At 39.8% G+C, this 20,258-nt stretch overlaps 2 protein-coding genes across 3 annotated transcripts in view; both read right to left on the reverse strand.

Annotated features, from left to right (window-relative positions):
* The window catches only part of LOC122052736, a 59,390-nt gene extending 43,285 nt beyond the window's left edge, over positions 1–16,105 (reverse strand). For both annotated transcript variants that reach the window (XM_042614416.1, XM_042614417.1), the window contains exon 1: positions 15,857–16,105. The gene's annotated coding sequence lies outside the window, so the exon portion shown is untranslated. The remainder of the gene's footprint in view (positions 1–15,856) is intronic.
* A 1,820-nt stretch (positions 16,106–17,925) lies between these two features.
* On the reverse strand, positions 17,926–19,414 carry LOC122054118 (bidirectional sugar transporter SWEET14-like). Its single transcript, XM_042615947.1, is given in 5 exon segments — positions 17,926–18,323; positions 18,402–18,521; positions 18,615–18,776; positions 18,846–19,056; positions 19,133–19,414. Coding segments are annotated over 5 exon segments (909 nt in total). The 5' UTR covers positions 19,300–19,414; the 3' UTR covers positions 17,926–18,074.
* Positions 19,415–20,258: the final 844 nt, after the last annotated feature.

Here is a 20,258-nt window from a genome sequence, read left to right on the forward strand (position 1 = left end):
AGGTAACAGATTCTAAATCCTTAGAGATATAGTAGGCATCTACTAATGATGCTCATTTTGTATTTCTAGGAAATGCATTAAAAGCGTACCTTAGTGAATCTTGGTTGCTTACATTTTCTCCGAGATTCGAAAGTCTGGTGATAAGCTCCTTAATCCTCGAGTGAAGATGTGCTATAGTTTCATCTTCTTCTAATCGGAGGTTGTTGATCTGGTTACGAAGTAAGTCTTGTCTTGCAATTTTTGCCTCCGAGGTTTCTTCATGAAGTTCTAAGAATTTTTCCCAAAGCTCCTTGGCGGGCTCGTAAGCTCCAATCCGGTTGACTTCTTGTGGCGGTAGGATGCTCAGCAGATGAAACTCTGCCTTGACGTTTGCCACTAAATCAGCATATTCCTTCTTTGTCCATTGATATTTTTCCTTGCCCTCGGGTGCTTCAAAATCAAATTTCATTATTAATAATAAATCGAAATATGTTTTGAAAAATACCTCCATTCTCTTTTTCTAGCTCACAAACTCCCCCTCGAACTTTGGTGGATAGATGCTTGGTCCGACCATCTCGTGTGCTTCGTTCGACGGTTAGTCCTCCTGAAGTGTCCTTGCTCTGATACCACTTATTAGGACCCTTGGTGGCTGACAAGAGGGGGGGTGAATAGTCCCTGCACAAATTAAATAAAACAAAACCTTTCTCGAACAAATAACTTGATTAAAATAACACTTGCATATAAGAAATACAAAAAGAATGAAAAGATAGAGACACATGGGTTTACTTGATTACAACCGGGGAGGTTGTTAATCCAAGCCAGTGAAGTCGCATTAATTTCTACTTCAGGTGAAGAAGCCTCTTTACAGCAATGAAAGCACAGAAAAGATAAAGCTAAATAGAAATGAAAGCGTCTATAAGTGTTGCTTGAGTATTTCTTGTTCTTCTTAGCTTTTGGGAGTAGGGATGCTTATATAACCCTGCTCGGGGCGCCTAGAGGCATTCCAGACACCTGGAATGGGATAGAAATCTATCTATAATGCAACGGTCAAAGACCACGTTGATATGGATGAAATTCAGGTTATGGGCGCTCGGAATGGTTCTGGGTGCCTCGGACTAGTCTAGGCGCCCCGACCTGCTCCGGGCACCCTGACCTGCTCCGGGTGCCCCGACCTGCTCCGGGCATGTCGGACTGGTCCGGGCACCCCGTGTTGATACCCCAAGGTTGTTTGATGTGATCAAACAAGTTAGGTTAGGTTCTATTGTATTTAACCCTGTATCTAAGTGTGCAGGAAGTTAGGAGCACAGGATGTCAAGAGAAAGACGTAGCTAGCAAGAAGGACCGCACGGGAGAGAGCTGATAGGCTCGGTGCGTCTGAGGGGCGAGTTGCTGCGGAAGAGTACGCGGGCGGATGAGAAGGAAGAACGCTGTGTTTCTGAGGGACGAGAAGCCAGGAGCGGAAGCTTGCACGAGAAGGCCTTAAGTTGGATTTGGGTGAGCCCTATTCCGGATGGCTGAGATCACCCAAGCAAGAGGAACTAGAGCGGAAGACACTGACCGAGGTGAGCGAAACCGAAGCGGAAGGCCTGGATTGAAAAAAGTCAACTTAGTTGACTTTCTTAATCCGGGATCCCCATAATAGGATTTTATTTGGATCATGCTTGATCGTGATCCGTTACAAAGGGAATAAAATTTTATCCCCCTCCAGGCGCTTGGAACCCTTCCAAGCGCCCCGAGCAGGGCTATATAAGCAACCCTGCTCCCAAAACTAAAAGATAACATGAATTATTCAAGCAACACTTGTACATGCTTCTTTGTCTGTTTTAGTTTCATCTTTCTGTTCTTCATTGCTTTAAAGAGGCTTCTTCACCTGAAAGAGAAATTAGTGCAACTTTATTCCTTGGATTAACAACCTCCCCGGTTTTAACCAAGTAAAGTTCTCTATGTCTCTATCTTTTCAGTTTATTTCTTATTTTGTCTATGCAAGCATTTTATTCCAAGTTATAAGTCCAAGAAAGATATTTGTTTTGCTTAATTTGTGTAGGGGATATTCACCCCCCTCTAGCCGACCGCCAAAGGTCCTAACAAGTGGTATCAGAGTGAGGACGCTTCAGGAGAACTAACTGTCGAATGAAGCACACAAGATGGTCAGACCGAGCATCTGGCCACCAAAGTTCAAGGGGGAGTTCGCGAGTTGGAAAAAGAAAATGGAGGTATTCTTTAAAATCAACTTAGAATTACTTTTAATAATGAAATTCAGTTTTGTAGCATCTGAAGGCAAGAAAGAATACCAATAGATGAAGGAGTAGGTCGACTTCGTGGCAAACGGCAAAGTAGAGTTTCATCTGCTGAGCGTCCTACCACCATAAGAAGTCAACCGGATCGACACCTTCGACTTAGCAAAGGAGTTTTGAAAGAAGTTCATTAAGCTACACGAAGGGGCATCCGAAGTGAGGCTCGCGAGACGGGATCTGCTAAGGAATCAGTTAAGCAACATAAAACTGGAAGCAGAATAAACCGTTGCACATCTTCACTCGAGAATGAAGGAACTAATCACTGGACTCACGAATCTTGGAGAAAAGGTAAACAACCGAGATTCGCTAAGGTACGCACTAAATACATTTCCTAGATCTACTGAGTGGGCATCATTAGTAGATGCTTACTATATTTCTAAAGATTTAGAAGTTGTCATCTTAGAAGAAATGTTTTTTTACATTTAAAGTCCATGAAACGATACGTGCAGATTCGAAGAAGGAGCTGAAGCACAATATTGCCCTTAAGGCAAAGATGGATGAACAGGATTCAGAATCCTCTCTCGACGACGATGAAACAGTAATGATGGTAAGATAATTTAAAAAATTATTTAAATCTAGAAAAACTAACCATTTGTAGGGTAGAAAGAAAAGAACAATCAGATGCTACCATTGTAATGAAGAAGGACACGTTAAAGACAACTGCCCTAAATTGAAGAACAGGGACAAGGGTGAGAACAAGAAGCTCATCCAAATGAACAAGCATAAAAACCTGAAGGTGACATGGATGAAACGTTGTCCGAATCAAAGATTGAGGCTTCCTCTTGACTTGCATTAATGGCAAGTCATCAAGACAATGAAAACGAAGCAAGCTTGTCCAAAATAAGCATCGAGAGCATCAATGAAGGGGGAGCGACATCGGAAGAAAACAGTAGTTCAGGGGGAGCTACAGATAACGATATCGACAATATAAGTCAGATACAATCTCTTCATTCTGATAAGTTATTTAAATTTATTAAATTATTATCTAAATACTGTTGCAAATTAGGAAAAAAATAAAGAATTAAAGTTGATTCTAGCCAAATCTTATTTATTAGAAGATTTTGAAAAATTAAAATTGGAAAATGATAAATTGAAGACACAAGTAGAAAACTTGAAAAATCATACATGTTTAACTATTCAAACTCAAAATTTTAAAAGACTAAGCTGGTATCTTAGATTTCACAGGGGTCAAATTAAAAAAATTCCCAAAAGTTATGTGCCCCCAAAATTTCTGATTAATCATGTAGGAAGACACCTATATTGGGTTCCAAAAACTTGTATAAATTAAAATTTTAAATGGACTTAGGGTTTTCAGAGAGTAGATTAAATGTTTGATTTCCTTAAGAGGATTTGTCTAGAAAGTGATTGTTGCTCTAATAACCAAGAAGGTCTAGTGCCTTGCCACAACTTGGAAGCCAATTAATGAAATAAATTATTTAATTGACTAACTGACAAAGAATTTAATTATAATTAATGCTTTAAAATAGTTATTCAAACATTTTTTTAGAATTTTTTTTACTTAGAAATTTTTTCTTACAAAACTTAAAGTTTCTAAAATTATTGTAAATTTTTCTAAGTGATATCAAAATAATTTTTAAAAATTTTCAAAGTTTTTAAAAAACTTGATAGGTTTTACAAAATTATTTGAAAATCAGAGTTTTATAAAAATAGATGTTTTTTAAAATGTACCCTTAGATTTTTTTTGTACCCCATTTTTTTATGTGATCAAAGGGGGAGAAGGGAAAATTAAGTCTAGGGGGAGCTAGTGTAGCCTTTTCTAATTTTTTGTACTTTTTACAAAATTTATTTCTTTTACTTTATGTCGGTTTACCCTAACTTAACTTAAGTTGCTCACATCAAAAAGGGGGAGATTGTTGGTACCCCAAGGTTATTTTGATGTGATCAAATAAGTTAAGTTAGGTCCTGTTGTGTTTAACACTATGTCTAAGTATGCAGAAAGTTAGGAGCACAGAATGTCGAGCAAAAGACGCAGCTAGTGAGAAGAACCGCACGGGAGAGAGCCGACAGGCTCGGTGTGTCCGAGGGACGAGGTGCTGCGGAAGAGTACCCGGGTGAACTCAGTTCGGACGCCCAGACTTCGGGCGCTCGGAATCCTTCCGGGCGCCCGGAATAGGATTTTATCCTGATCACATTTGACCGTGATCCGTTACGAAGGGGATAAAGTTTTATCCCCCTCCAGGCGCCTGGAACCCTTCCAGCCGCCTCGAGCAGGGCTATATAAGCAGTCATGCTCCCAAAGCTAAAAGATAACAAGAATTATTCAAGCAACACTTGTACACACTTCTTTGTCTGTTTTTGCTTCATCTTTCTGTGCTTCATTGCTGTAAAGAGGCTTCTCTGCTTGAAGGATAAATTAGTGCAACTTTATTCCTTGGAATCTCACCGATTGTAACCAAGTAAAGTTCTCTGTGTCTTCGTCTTTTTAGTTTATTTCTTATTTTGTCTATGCAAGTGTTTTATTCTAAGTTTTAAGTCCGAGAAAGGTATTTGTTTTGCTTAATTTGTGCAGGGACTATTCACCCCCCCTCTAGCTGTCTGCCAAGGGTCTTAACACCCCGGACTAGTCCGGGCGCCCCGACCTGGTCGGGGCGCCCTGGGCATCAGAAGTCAGCCTTTTGCTGACTTTTGGTCTGGGTCTCCTTCTTTGGTTCCGCTCGCCTTGGTCCTGGTCTTCCGCTCCGACTCCGCTTGCTTGGGTGATTTCGGCCATCCGGAATAGGGCTCACCCGAACCCAACTTCCGGCCTTCTCGTTGAGCAATCTTCCACTCCGGCTTCTCATCCCTAAGAATCGTCACGTGCTTCCTTCTCGCCCATCAGCGTACTCTTCTACAGCTTTTCGTCCCTCGGACGCACCGAGCACGTCGGCTCTCTCCCGTGCTGACCTTCTCGCTAGCTACGCCTTTTGCTCCTCGAGCAATCTTCCGCTCCTGGCTTCTCGTCCCTCATAAACACTGCATACTCCCTTCTCATCCTCTAGTGTACTCTTCCGCAGCACCTCGTCCCTTAAACGCACCAAACTCGTCGTCTCTCTCTTGTGCCGTCCTTCTTGCTAGCTGCGTCTTTCGCTTAACTTCCTATGCTCCTAAGTTCTTGCACATTTAGACACAGGGTTAAATACAACAGGACCTAACTTAACTTATTTGATCACATCAAAATTACCTTGGGGTACCAACAGGTACATCCGAAGGATAAGATGCTATGGAAGAGTATAGTGGTAGACGAGAAGGACTCGTGCGTCACTTTCGAGGGATGAGAAATCAGAGAGGAAGACTACTAGATGAGAAGGCTGAAGTTGGGTTAGGATAAGCTCAACTCTAAACGGCCAGAGGATCACCCAAGTGATCGGACAAGTCAACACTAAGTTGGCTGTGTCCAGGCGCCTGGAGCAGTACTGGAGCCATTGCAGCGAGGATCAGACTGGAGTCCACATCAGCAAGGTTTCAAACACTCGGACTGGGTTTAGTCACCTGAAAAGCAATAACTTCATTGACGAAGAACCGTTACAAAGTGGATCAAAACAACAATGTTCAGGCACTGATTAGGTCCAGGCGCCCAAAATGCGCCACGTCGGCAAATGGCCAGTTTCAACCAATGGGTTATAAATAGAGTTTTGATCTATGAAGTTCAATACAACACTCATTAACAACTTTGTACTTTCATTTCTTTACTCTGCTTTATAAATTTGCACTGTTAAATGTCTATAAGAGGCTACTCCACCTTCACTGAATGTGAAGTTTAGTGAGCTCTTATTTACCTTGGATTAACAAACTCTCTTGTTGTAATCAAGTAAAGTTCTTTGTCATATCTTTATTTAGTTTATGTTTTTATTTGTTCAACTAACGTTTGCTCATCTTTACTGAGTTCAAATAGCAAGAGATAGTTTTAAATTTAATTTGTAGGTTATTTACCCCCTGTAGCTAGCCTAATGCGGGCCTACACTGTGTCACATAGGATAGAAACTCTTGCTAAATTGTTAGTCAAAATCAAGATGCAGAAGAGGTTACTTATGGAGGGTCAAAGCTCATCATAGAAGGAACTCAAGCTAAGTCTAATGAGCCCAATACACTTATTCTGAAGAGGCAAGGCTAACCAAGAGCAAGCCAGTTACCATGGACCCTATCTCGAGATGAATCTCGACTCACCTTCTAGCTTAGTGTCGGGCCCTTGCACCCTCTTTCAGTCTTAGTCTCTGTGTCAGCAACTAAATCACCTTCTCTCTCAGTCTCAATCTCAGCGACTGCCTCATCTTCTAGTTTAGTCTCAAGCCCCTGAATTCTTTCTAAGTCACAGTCTCAGTCTCAATCTCAACAACTGACATACCTTCTCTCTCAGTCTTAGTCTCAATGACTGACTTACCTTCTTGCTCAGTCTTAGGCCCTTGTACCATCTCTCAATCTCAAGCTCAGCAATTGACTCTGTTTGTTCTCAAGGTTATTCCATACCAACATCACCTTTTTTCACCTTCAAGATGGACTCCTGCCCTACATAAGCTCATTGACATTGACTATGAATATTTCAGGACATGACATTCTAAGAATGGAGGAACAATTGCTAGGTTATCATATCTGATCTCTTAGATACTCTTTACTAGCATGTGGCACTGGATGAGTAGGGAAGCAATCAATGGCTGTCAAATCCAGTCTCCTCACCAACTCTTACAATAATGATATTTGGGGTGGTGTGGAGGTGCTCTCTTGACAACTATATAACCCCTCTCAAAGGTAATGAGAGGAGATTCTAAATTCTCTTCAACTCCACCAGGTTTTAACTTTCTTCTCCATCTTCATTCTTCAATATACCATCTCAAAGAAACCCTAATTTGAGGATTAGAGTGACCCTAGGATTCATTCCCTAGTTAGTCTAACCCTCTATTTGAGTGTCTAAGGTCTTTTCATTTCCTTTATCGATGATTTTCAAAGAGTGTGCATGTAAGTGAGTTTGTTGATTGGTGGCTTGACCGTCCACGATATTTTGGAATTCAATGTTTGCAAGATTCTTATGCATGGATATAAAACATTTTTCAATGTTTTGAAGATATTTATGCAGGGATATAAAAAATTTTATCCATTAATGCATGTTTTTTTATTAGTAATCTAGATATTCAGTTCTTATTATCTGATTAATTTTAGAGGTGACCAACCCAACTATACAGAAGTTTTCCACCGTATTGGGAGATTATTGGTGCAATCATTCTCGGGTCAAGGTTGACCAGTTAACTAAGCTAAAGTGGATTCAGATTTGAGTTTCGATGTTTGGACAATATGTTTTGGTAAATATGTGAGAAGCAGTCAAGTAGGTCAAGGTTAATCGGATACTTGATTGGGAAAGTCTTAACTCAAGGTTAGGCAAAGTAAAGTCCTAACTCAAGGGTTAGGCAAAGTAAAGTCCAAGTGGATCAAGGAGGACTGCACGTTAGGAAAGAAAAGTCCTAACTATAGTTAGGAAAAGGAAAGTCCAAGTGAGTCAAGGAGGATCACACATTGGTAAAAGAAAGTTTAAGTGGGTTAGGGAGGATCACACATTGGCAAGGAAAAATCCTAATTGAGGTTAGGCAAGAGGAATATCCAAGTGGATCAAGGAGTACCACACTTAGTGATCGGAAGTCCAATGAGAAGTTGGCAAAGAGAAAGTCCAAGTGGGTCAAAGGTTGATCGGACACTTGGAGGTCGTAAGTCCAATAGGGAGTTGGCATGAAACGAGGAAGTTCTGACGTAGCAAATTTTCGAAGGTCATAACTTTTGACTCTAATATTGAAATAAGGTGATCTCAGATGGAAAATGAAGCTCCTTTAGAGGTCTACACATTTTTCTATTTACCAATCGATTAGGTAATAGATTAGAGGGGGAGGGTAAATCGATTAGGTAATCGATTAGTTAATGAAGCATAGTACACAAAGTGTCTTGATCGATTGGGTAATCGATCAAGATCTTTCCTAATGGACTAGGTAATCAATTGAGAGAGTTTGTAAGTGAACAGTAAGTTTCTGAATTGATTAAGTGATCGATTAAAGTTGTCAATCGATCAGGTGATTGATTGAGAGAGTTTCTTCATGATGAAATCTGAGTTTCCCAATCGATTAGGTGGGAGGAGAAACTCGCGATAAACAGTGAGCTTCTTAATCGATCAACTGATCGATTGAAGCCAAGCAATTGATTGGCTAATCGATTGAGAGAAGAAGAAAAGAGTCATTGTGAGGTTTGGATAACTGGATTTGCTCAGATCTGACGTAGTAATTGATTAGGAGTAAGGTCAATCATTGGGAACCCTAATCTGTAGGATATAAGGCGTTCGAAGGATTCAAATCAACAACTCTTCTTCTCCGCTCACCACCAGTTCTTGGAAGACTCTGAGAGAAGTGCTACTATATTTTTGAGTCTACAAAAGGTATTTCAAGAAACAAGAGATCAAGAAAGTAAGGTTCTCAATTGTATTGTGTATTTACATCTTATTTCCATTGTATTTTTATATGTGAGCTTGTATAAGGTTTCTCTATCTCCGAATTATTTTTAAGAATAAGTGTTTTCATAGTGGAGTGTGTGCATTGTGTGAATCCTTGGGTTAGTCATCTCAAGGAGGTGGTGTTGGTGCAATCGACCTAGGTTTGATCGGTATGATCATGATTTTGGTATGTGTGTCAAAGAGTTTAAGTTAGGCTTTCATATGTGTTTGATATGTGTTTGAGTCTTGTAGGACTTGGTGAAACACATGAGGAACTTGGTGCGGTCAAGTTTGGGAAGCTCATCTTAGAGTTCAGATCCTTGAGTCGGTGAAGGATGGTGGAAGATATCCTAGGGACCATCGGACGAGGAGAAACAGAGTAAAGCTGAGGGAAGCAGACTTTAAGGCAACGCGAAGGGTGCATGGAAAGGAGTCGCGGGCTCGGGTGCATCTGAGGAAAGAAGGCCGAGGAAGAGGGCTTCAAGGGAGACTCTAGAAAGGATGAGTGTGAGTGAATGTAAGGTACTAGTCGACTGGTACTTGGACCAGTCGACTGGTCCAAATTCACGAAGAGCATAGAAAGGTTCTGTGCTCTTTAGCTGCGCAGATCAGTCGACTGGTTGACACCAGTCGACTTGTATATGGCCATTAACAGAAAATAAGTTCCGCAGAAAATCGTTGGCTGTGTCTAACGACTACATCAGTCGACTGGTGCATGGACTAGTCGACTGATGTCAGGTTGAATTGATATGATGATCAACTCTCTTCTCTTATTTATAGGTAGCTTTGGGGCATGAAGGAGGTTACTCATGCTTTTTGAATAACTCCTAAGTCTTTGTCCAAAGCTTCCAAGTCTTCTCTTCCTCTCCAAACCTAAGTTTTATCTTGTAAAGAGGAAGAGACCATTGTGAGAGGTTTACTCCACCGAGAAGGAGAAAGCTCTAGCTGGAGATTACCGGGGACTAATCCACCGAAGGATTAAGGGTTTGTCCACCTCAAGGACAAGCCGTGGAGTAGGAGCAAGCAATCTCCGAACCACAAAAAGGAATCATGTTAGCATTTGTATTCTTTACTTATTACTTTCATTGTTTTAGTTTCATTTCTACTTGCGCAAACTAACCTAGTAGAGAAGAAATCAAATTAGAGGTGACCTAGCTATTCAACCCCCTTCTAGCCGGCCACCGATCTCCTACAGGTGGATACCAAGTAAATCCTAGTGTTAGCATTGCTTTGAGTTTTCCATTGCAACATATCAACAAGATGAAGTGATTAGAACTAATCACCCCCTCTAGCTCCCGTATTGTCATAACAAGTGGTATTAGAGCAAGATCACTCTTCTTTAGACTAATCACCAAGAGAGCAATGAGCTAGAGGAAGAAGAAGAGGTTGAAGCTTGAAGCCCTAATTTCAACAAGTTGAAGACTTATTTTCAAAGAGTACAAGTTCTAAAATAGAGTGCCAAGATGGATTTGGATATAATATACAAGTACCTCCACCATTCGGAATTGGTAGCTTCAACCTTTGGAAATCAAGGAATGAAAATTTCTTTATGATGGAAATAAAGCAATGATTTTCTCTAATGGAGGAATTACAAGCTTCGATGAATAGCAAAGGGAAGCTTCTCAAGAAAAGAAAATGGACCAAGGAGCAATTAAGTGTTGGAACCCCAAGGTTGTTTTGGTGTGATCAACAAGTTAAGGTAGGTCCTGTTTGTTTTAACCTTGTGTCTAAGTGTGCAGGAGCTTAGGAACACGGTAGTCGAGCGGAAGACGCAGCTAGCGAGAAGGACGGCACGAGGTGAGTCCGAGGGAAGAGTACACCGCGGACGAGAAGGAAGCGCATGGTGGTTCCGAGGGACGAAAGCTGGAGCGGAAGATTGCTCGGGGAGCAAGAGACGCAGCTAGCGAGAAGGACGGCACGCGGTGCGTCCGAGGGACGAAGACTGCGGATGAGTACGCCGGCAGACGAGAAGGAAACACGCAGCGATTCCGAGGCACGAGAAGCCGGAGGGAAGCTCGCTCGAGAAGACCGGAAGTTGGGTTGGGTGAGCCCTTTTCCGGATCACCCAAGCGAGCGGATCCCGAGGAGAAGAACCGGACCGAGGAGGGATCGAACTGCAGAAGAGGTCCCGACAAAAAGTCAACTGTGACTTTGGGCTCGGGCGCCATATTCTGGGCGCCGGAACCTTCCAGCGCCTTACCCTGATTTTGACCAAGATCGCGATTTACGCGATCTGAACGTTGGGGGATAAAGTTTTATCCCCCCAGGGCGCCCGGAACCCTTCCAGGCGCCCCGACCAAGGCTATAAATATAGCCTTGGTCCAGAAGCTTTTCATCAATTCAGAACTCATGCATTTCTTTCAAACACTTGTACGCTTTCTGTAGTTAGCTTCTGTTGTGCACTTCAACTTTGTAAGAGGCTTCTCCGCCTGAAGGAGAAATTCTAGTGTGATCATCTTTCTTGGATTAACAACCTCCCCGGTTGTAACCAAGTCAAAACCTGGTGCCTCGTTTTCTGTTCTGATCTTAGTTTATTGCTTTGATTATTTTACAAGTGTCAGTTTAAGAGTTCGAGAAGGGTTGGTTTGTGTTTTGATTTCTGCAGGGCTATTCAACCCTCCCTTCTAGCCGGCCCAACGGTCCTACATTAAGAATATCTGAGGCAAGCGATAAGGTAATCAAAATTTTAGTTATTTTATTTCCTAACAATATTTTGTGCAAAATAGGCGATTACAAGACTGCAAACGAATTATGGAGAAATTTGGCCAAACTCCATGAAACTCCACTCTCAATGGAATTTAAGGAGAAAGGCAAAGAGGGAAACTTTTTGTTCTAAATACAAGAGGATTCAGAGGCTGAGAGATGCTGAACATTTGAGAAAGGAATTGAAGAAGCATCCACCTCAAAAATTGAGGGAGAGAGATCATTGACATTAGAAGAACACGAAGCCTCATCATCAGAGGTCAATGAGAAAGAAGGTGGTGCCACTTCCATAAGTCAACAAAGCACAAATTGTCAAGGTATATCAATTTCAAGTTGCAAAAATAAAAATCACATTATATACTTTGAGTGTAGGAAAAAAGAGTACTACAAGAGTAAGTATCCTAAATTGATGAAGAAGAAGGCTCAAGCGACTCTCAAGTTGAAGGAGAAGCCAAAAGAGGTCAGGCCCATAATACAAAAAGGGAAGGAGCACATTGTGTTTTTCTTATAATCAAAGAGGGTATTATCGAAACTAATGTTCAAAGGGAAGAAATCCAACCAAGAAGAAAGGAGGAAGCTCAATTCAAGGGGAAACTTCAAAGAACAAAGTTAAGGTACTATTAGTTAATGATATTTATTTAAATAATGATAAAAGCATGCTAGATCCCATCTTTATTATTTTAATATTATTTATCATGAAAATAGAAAGTATAAAAATTTAAGTAAAATTATAAGTCATTTCATGTTAGAACCACCTTACCAAAGGATAGGAAGGTAGAAAATGGTCTAGGCAAGAAATCTAAGATTTTTAGATATATGCCTAAAAAGAAAAATGCTCAAGGAAATCAAGAAAAATCCAAATGTAAAAATTCAAGAATAGAAAATCAAGTCTTGAGGTCAAGACTTTATAGATTGGAAAAGACTCTTAAAAGAATAAAAAATATCTTTAAGGGGTCAAATGAACAAGATCGAAGGGTAGATCGGTAAAATTCATTCAATGGTAAGAAAGGTTTGAGATACAAACCAAAAGTCAAAGAGAATGTGTCATCTTATCATAGAGTTCCATATAGTTATGGAACTAACCTTAAGTCTAAGAGTCGAGTTAAGGAAAAAAGGGAAGTTATCCCAAGAGGTAACCTTGAGATGACTAGTATGACTAAGCTTTTAAGAAGACTAAAAAAGTCATTAAGAAAGTCACAAGGAAGGTTATTCCTAGAGTTGACCTAGAGATGACTAAGACTTCTATGAAGTCTAGAAAGGTCATTAGGAAGGTATCAAGGGAAGTTATCCCTAATAAATACCTATAATACCCAAAAAGCACCAATAGATTTTGTGTTCCTAAGAATGTGCTCTTTATACCCTAGATGGGTTTAGAGTATGTCAGCTATAATTGGAAGGGTAGTTAATCCAATCTTGGTGAAGTTGACACTTTAGGGTATTTCAAAGTATTATATACCTTGAAAATAAAAAGTTAATTTTTACTCTTAAAAGAGTAAAATGTGCCAAAAATTTAAAATATGGGCTTATTCAAATTGGCACAAATAGGATAGAATCTAAAAATTGTCAAGTTGAGATTTTGACATTTTCTAGGGAGAAAAAGGCAAAATTAGGTTTATTTCTAGATTTAGCGATTAGTTAGTGATATTTAGATAGTTAATTTAGGTATTTTTATTTATGCTAAAATTACTATATTTTGCATGCCCTATCACATATCATGACATCATTGTTTTTGCATTCATATTGTTATGAAAAATATCGCATGCCATGTTATACATACATTATTTAGCCATGATGTTTCTCTTTTGAAAAATATACATTAGATGTATGTCATGATCATTTTTATGCATTATTTTAATATTTTAAAATTAAAGATAATGACATAAATTGACATCCTAATTGCATTTGTTATTGTTGGTATCCCGTGGTAGTTTTGATGTGATCAACCAAGTTAGATTATGTCACGTTAGTAAATAATCACTGTGTCTAAGTGTGCAGGAGCTTAGGAGCATAGGAAGTCGAGCGAGAGACGCAGCTAGCGAGAAGGACGACAAGAGCGAGAGCCGACGGGCTCGGTGCGTCCGAGGGACGAGGTGCTGCGGAAGAATACACCGACGGATGAGAAGGACACGTGCGCCGGTCCGAGGGATGAGAAGCCGAGAGAAAGACTGCTCGAGGAGAAAGCCGGAAAATGAGTTCAGGTGAGCCCTATTCTAGTGGGCCAAAATCACCCAAGTGAACGGAGCAGCGGAAGAACCAAAGGAGAAGTTTGGAGCTCGGTGGTAGTTGCTGGAGGCGCCTTCAATGGATTGAAAGTGCCCTCACAATCTTCTGGTAAAAGGCGCCTTCAAGCCTTCATGGAAGGCACCTTCGACTAGGCAAATTTTGTCGTTGGCAAAGGATAAAACTTTATCCCTTGTTGCCTCACTAGAGGCGCCTTCCAGCCCAGGAGAAGATTTTCCAGAGACTATAAAAAGACCTATGGACCTAAAAAATGAACACAACACTTGTAATTGAATCCTCTTGAGTTCTGTTCTGTAATTGAGTGTGTTAACGGTTGTAAAAAGGCTTCTCCGCCTGAAGGAGAGATTAGTGCAGTTTCAACTTCCTTGGATTAACAACCTTCCCGGTTGTAACCAATTAAATCCCTCGTGACTCTTCTTTTACCTATTATTCTTATTTATGCAAGTGTTCATTTTAGTTAAGCTATAAAAGTTTAAGAAAGGTTCGGTTTTTGATTGCAGGGCTATTCACCCCCCTCTAGCCGGCCGCCCAAGGGTCCAACAGTTACTAGGGCTAGATTTAGTTGTCAAAAATGGTAACCACTTAACTTTTTAGTTTATAGGGTCTGTCTTCATAGTTAAGTTTAAGAAGTAACCTTGACAAACTCTTATTCCAAAAAACACAGTTTAGCACCAACAAATGCTAATCTCAACGGAACTCTTGAAAAAGATCTTGCACATAGACAGTGAGCCAGTTTGTCAATCACAAGAACAATAAACTTGATCCTTGGTGCAAAACTAATAAGTAATGAATCATGAAAACTTCAGTACAGTTGTAATAGTCCTGAGATGGCCATAGCTACTCAATCAAGGTTTTTACTGTTTACCACGACTCAGCTTATAATAATAACTAATCATGCAGGTACTCAGTTGAATAAGTATAGCATACAGGTCCGTGAGATAATGTACAATTAAGGGAAACAAACTTGCCTATCCAACTTCACTACCTCAACATTATATCAGGTTATTGAGTCCCCAATTTAAGTGAAAAGGATGCAGATACCCATTCAAGTCTTAGCCATTGCTCTTTGTAAAATTGTTATGCACATCTTTTATCTCATAACTAATAAAATTTTTTCTCATTGTATTATTCCCTCATTTTGCCATATCAACCTCCAATTCTGGCTTTCAACCTAACTTGCACTGCAGATGGTAACTGGCCCAACTTACCATCAGGTTACATCACCCCATTCATCTCTCGTTACAAATGATGGTCTGTAGGAGTTTAGTCATTCCAAATAGTAATACCCCAGCTAGTCTGATCTGAACATTTAGGTAACTAAGTTGTTGTTTCAATTATGTTAGGAGTCTGTTGGTTTGCATAGAAGGCAGAAAAAGCTGATATTGAAGAAGGCATAGTAAACAGGAATCGATCACTTAGATCATGATTCTTCAAGTTAAAACCAATGCTGAAAGGAAACTCCAGTAGCTGAGAGCAGTTGCTACAGTGTGGTTGCTACACTAGGAAGGAGCTTCATTATGATCCACTGTTATGGCTAGAAAGCTATCTTGGATATTCCAAATAAGGTTAGCGTCAGTAGCATTTTGACAAAATAATAACCTAATAAAAATACAATAAACTAACAGAGCTATCTTGAAGGCAACGACCATCAACACTATATAAAGTTGGTCAATCAAGTAGAACACTAAACAGAAATTTTCCATCGAATCATAATCAAATTTGCAATGAAGGATATTAAATAAACCCTAGGCTCGTTATAAACTACAGAACCTTATACGCAGATAATTCACAACGTCGTGCAAACTTAAGATTTGAAGCTCCCTCTTCTAATTATCAGCAATGCTACAAGAAAATTTTAGCAATCTAATTCATAATTATTCTCCATTATTATCTAGAATATGTAAAACGTTTCTAACATGCCTAACTGCAAACGGAAGGCTTCCTACATGAAAGCAAGACAGAAAACTAGTTTTTTCTTGTAAAGAACGCCATAGCTGAAGAAGCCGTTTCCAGTGCTCAAGATGGTAGAAATAGCATAATTAGTTAAAAGAAATCCTCAATAAACAGATTAATCATCAATTTCCTATCCTCCAAGGAACCGCCAAAATCGGAGATCACAGATCGGCAGGAAATAAGAAAAAGATGCAGAACAGAAGGGAAAATGTGGAGGAGGGAACACCTGCCACACGTTCCGAGGGTTCATGTCCTCGGTGTCCTCCTCGTTCTCCAACTTGAGAGGCGAGGGGAAGCTCTGGGTTCTGCGGCGAGCAACGTCAGGAAAAGTGACCAGCACGGGAGCACGACGAAGTGAGAGGCTTTGCCCCCTGCGCTCGTCGTCGCCGTCATCAGGCACGGCGTCCCGTTTCGCTTCAACCCTAGCCATTCTTTCGCTCAACTCAACTCAACTCGACTCCACCCAACTTATTCATAGATCGATTTTAATGTTATTAGTAATAACATTTTAAACGCAATTTATTTTTTAAAAAAATTGTATACAATGTAACTATAAAATTGATTCTTTAACGATTGATCCTATGCATAAAACAATAAGCTAAAATTACTAAATATCATCCATAGTTGCAGTAATTTATGAATATTGTACCTCTTATATATTTTTATTAAGTTCTAACTATTTTACACTTGTAGACATTATAATATTTAGAGACATACAAGTAGGAAGGAAGTTGGAGAACTCAATCCTTTTGATCTACCAAGTTTGAGGTGCAAGTGGCCCTTATTTCTTCTCCCTTAAATGAGTTGTGTGTGCATTTGTGTTAGGTTTGTTGCTAGTAGATAAAAGAATAATAAAAATAAATAAATAAATAAATAAATAAATAAATAAATACGTATTACTCCTAGTAAGTGAGAGGTTGATAGTTCACAAATCACAAATGCCAACCTATTAAATTCAAGACAACTATTTATTTAACTAACAAAACAATACCACTAATAGGAGTGTCAATTCAAATGGTTCAAATAAATTTAGATAGGGTAGAAGTAAAAACATTAAAAATAAATTCAACTCCAATATGTTCTGAACCCCCAACTCAATTTAAAAACCATAAATCTAAACTCGAATAATTTGACTAATTCGAATAATTCGACCAACTAAAAAAAATCTTTTTTTTTATTATTTCTTTATAATTCTTCATTTTTATTTAAATATTTCATCATTATTATTATATTAACATTCCTATTTATATACCTAAAACATCTCATTTTTAAAATAATTTTTTTTTTAATCAAGAAAATTTTTATATTCTAAATTCGAGTCAACCAGAATACAATCTGAATTTAAACCAACACAAAAACTTCCAACTCAAATCCACAGTCTCCAATTCTAACTAATATTTGTAGGATGGACTTTGATAGGATTTATGAGTTGGGTCTAATATTTTACCCCTATTTACTAGTTAACAATACTTTATAACTGCTATTTTGGTACTTTTCTTGAGATTAGAATTTTTTGTCCATAAAAAAAAATAGATCAAGAGACGAATTATTTATAATTGTGACTAGATCATGATTACAATCCGATCGTAATTGATTATGATCTTTCTTTATGTTCATGATCCCCTTCAAATTATAATTTGGGTTGGGGTGGATGGCTGGAGACCGCCCCCCATTTGGCGCCAGATAGTCTCACTATTTATCCATCGTAGTGCCCTCCGGATAATCTATCATCACCTGTCCCAATTAAATTATAATGGGGGATAGTAAATCTAAAGAGGAATCGTAACAGGACTAAATTATGATCATGATGTTATCATAATTACAAGTATTTCGTAGCTTAGTCCCATTTTTTTTTATCAGTAGATCTGGCCACACTTTTCTTCCGTCTATTTTATTCTTAAACCTTGTAGAATGTATTATAATCAATACTCAACCAATCAGATACCTACAACACAAATTACCAGAAACTAAGCAGTCGTAGATCAGATCACGTCCCTGACGCCATACACCATCGTGTCCTCACTCTTTCTTAACCGACCAACTTTCTTGTCACAAAATCATGGAGGAAGAACACAATCCGACAATACGATGGCGTTCATGGAAAAAAGCTACGCAACACTGCAAAAGTACGGTGAGCTCTGTTTTGGCAGCCACCTCCGCTTACTCTCGATCGATCGATCGATCGACCGACCGATCAAGCGTTGAATGGGAACTAAATAATTATGTTATAGGAGAAACATCTGCAGCCAGCAAACATAGTTTTCATAATCTAGTAGATAAATCTTATGACAGAAATGAGAGGACAGAGTTTCTATTTCTTGCTTCTTAATGTTGGTGCGTCTGCAGGTGCATGTACCGCAGCGCAACACCATTTCCCATCAGCTTCCCAATTGGCGGTTTATATATGGATTAGCAGTAGTTCTTTAGCATTATTTCTTCAGTCATCAGACTTCAAGCTTCTTCACCTCTTTCTTCTCCTTTTCATCAACCTCCTCCTGCTCGGCTAGCCCCGCTGCCTCGCCGACATCCGTCGCCGGCGCAGAGTCGATCGTGTAGATTTCCACGGCGCCGCCGAGCTTGGCGATGGCTATGACGTGCTCTGGCACCGGCTCGATTACCTTCTTCGTGTCCTTGTAGATTAGGTAGAGCGCCATTTGAAGGATGCCGAAGATAAACCCCAAGACGTTCGGTAACTGAAAAAGTGTGTATTTATTAACTAATTAATTAACAGTTTGCAGTTTTAATTATTGATAAGTAATTAAATAGATTACCGCAACGTAGATGTCCTTGCTCAACAAACCGTACGAGAACCAGACTACGGCGCTCAGCGTGAGGAAGAAGGAGAGCGAGAATGGCATGAACTCCACGCTCTTTGTCCTGACGACGAGCCTCTGCAAGTGTCATCCCTTCTTTCTTCAGTAAATCATACGTCACAAATTTTCTTAATTTCATTTCTCCAAAAGAAAACATGTAAATATACTGACAATGATGCTGAGGGGAGCAGCGAAGACGCTGATCGAGAAGCCAACGCAGATCCACCCTAGAATTTGAACTCTTCTCGAGCCCTCTGCCAGAAGCAGAGTCAAGAGAAGGATCAAGCCGAAGGTGCCCACGTTCAAAATCACGACGAGTTTGACAGTGTATACCTGCAATCGATTTGTAATTTGATCAGTAGTCTACGTATATACGATAAATGAGAATGTTTGAGGGACTACTTTTGTATCCTTGGTGGCGTAGAACAAGTAGACGAGGACGTAGATGGTCTCGATGACACAGCCGAAGGAGTTGATGGTGATCAAAAGGTACGCGTTGGTTTTGAGGAGGGCGTAGAAGATCCATAGCATGGCACTGAAAAGAGCAACCACGTAAGGCACCGATTGAAATCCTTCTGTGGATTTCTTCCTGTACACTCTGTAGAACGTAGGCCTGCACGCCATTGATCAATTCAATATATACTGGAACAGAAGAAGTGAACAAAGATGAGCTAGCTGATAGGACTTACAGTGGTGCTAGGTATACCATGAAGGAAATGATGTTACCTGTTAATGATCAGACTCAAGTTATGTGTTGTCAAATGAGGAAGATTAAGATCGATATATATGAATAAATGTAAATACCTAGAATTCCAAAGGTGAAAGCCCAAGGATGATGTAAAGATAAGCCTGCCATCTCTCGCAGTTCCTCCTCCTCCTCCTCAAAAACAGTAAAGAATAACTCAACTTGAGCACTATAACGAAGATAAGGTAGTGCGAGGAGGGTGGGAGATCATGCGAGAGTGGTGATGGGGCAGGTTTGGACGGCTTGAGGTTGTGAGGTGTGAGGAAGGACCATTTTATAGCCGAAGCAGGGGAGTGATTCACTGTTCACAACTAATAATTAGCTGATTAAGTTTTAAAAACAAATTGAATTTACGTTTGTTTTTTATAATTTTGTTAATACGTTACAATTCACGGGCAGAAGGCATAGAATAAGAGTCATGTGAGGCACTCGTTTTAAGGGAGACACACATGATATCACTCGTTAGCAGTTGCCACTGCATCCTCTGCATGGATCCAACTGTAACTAGTACTGATTTCAAAATAGACTAGTTCAACCGATTATACCCTAAAATGAGGAGCCAATTCTGCTCAATAGGTTAATGGCTCACGCACTTCTTTTTGTCAGAGCCATGAGACATTTGCTTTCCATCCATGGACATCCTGTTGGATTCCTGTTCTGTCAACTTCGGAGCATGAGAATTGGATGTAGTATAAACGTTTTCTGACATTTGATAGAGTTGTACATTTTCATGAAGTGGAACTTAATCAACAACGAGTAGCCTTTGGAAACGTTTTTCAAAGAACAAATGAGAGCAGTTTAAGGAGATCGCCATATCCCTCGAGAAATCTTGTTGCTTTTGGCCATAATTTCCGAAGCTTTTTTTTTTCCTTCATGTTTTTGTTTTTTGTTTTGATCAACTTCGATGCTCTTGCTTGCTGCATTAGTTCTCTTGCTTTTGAAGCGTTGTGTGTTTTGTGCGGTTACAAAAGCAAGGAAAAAGGTGAGAGGGAGACAAAAGCAAGACCGATTCTTCTTGTTCTCTTCTGCTCTCTGCCCCGGCTCCTGCTTAATTCCTATTAACTCCATCC

Source organism: Zingiber officinale, chromosome 3A (assembly GCF_018446385.1).
Source record: "Zingiber officinale cultivar Zhangliang chromosome 3A, Zo_v1.1, whole genome shotgun sequence".
In the NCBI taxonomy this organism is placed as follows: Eukaryota; Viridiplantae; Streptophyta; class Magnoliopsida; order Zingiberales; family Zingiberaceae; genus Zingiber; species Zingiber officinale.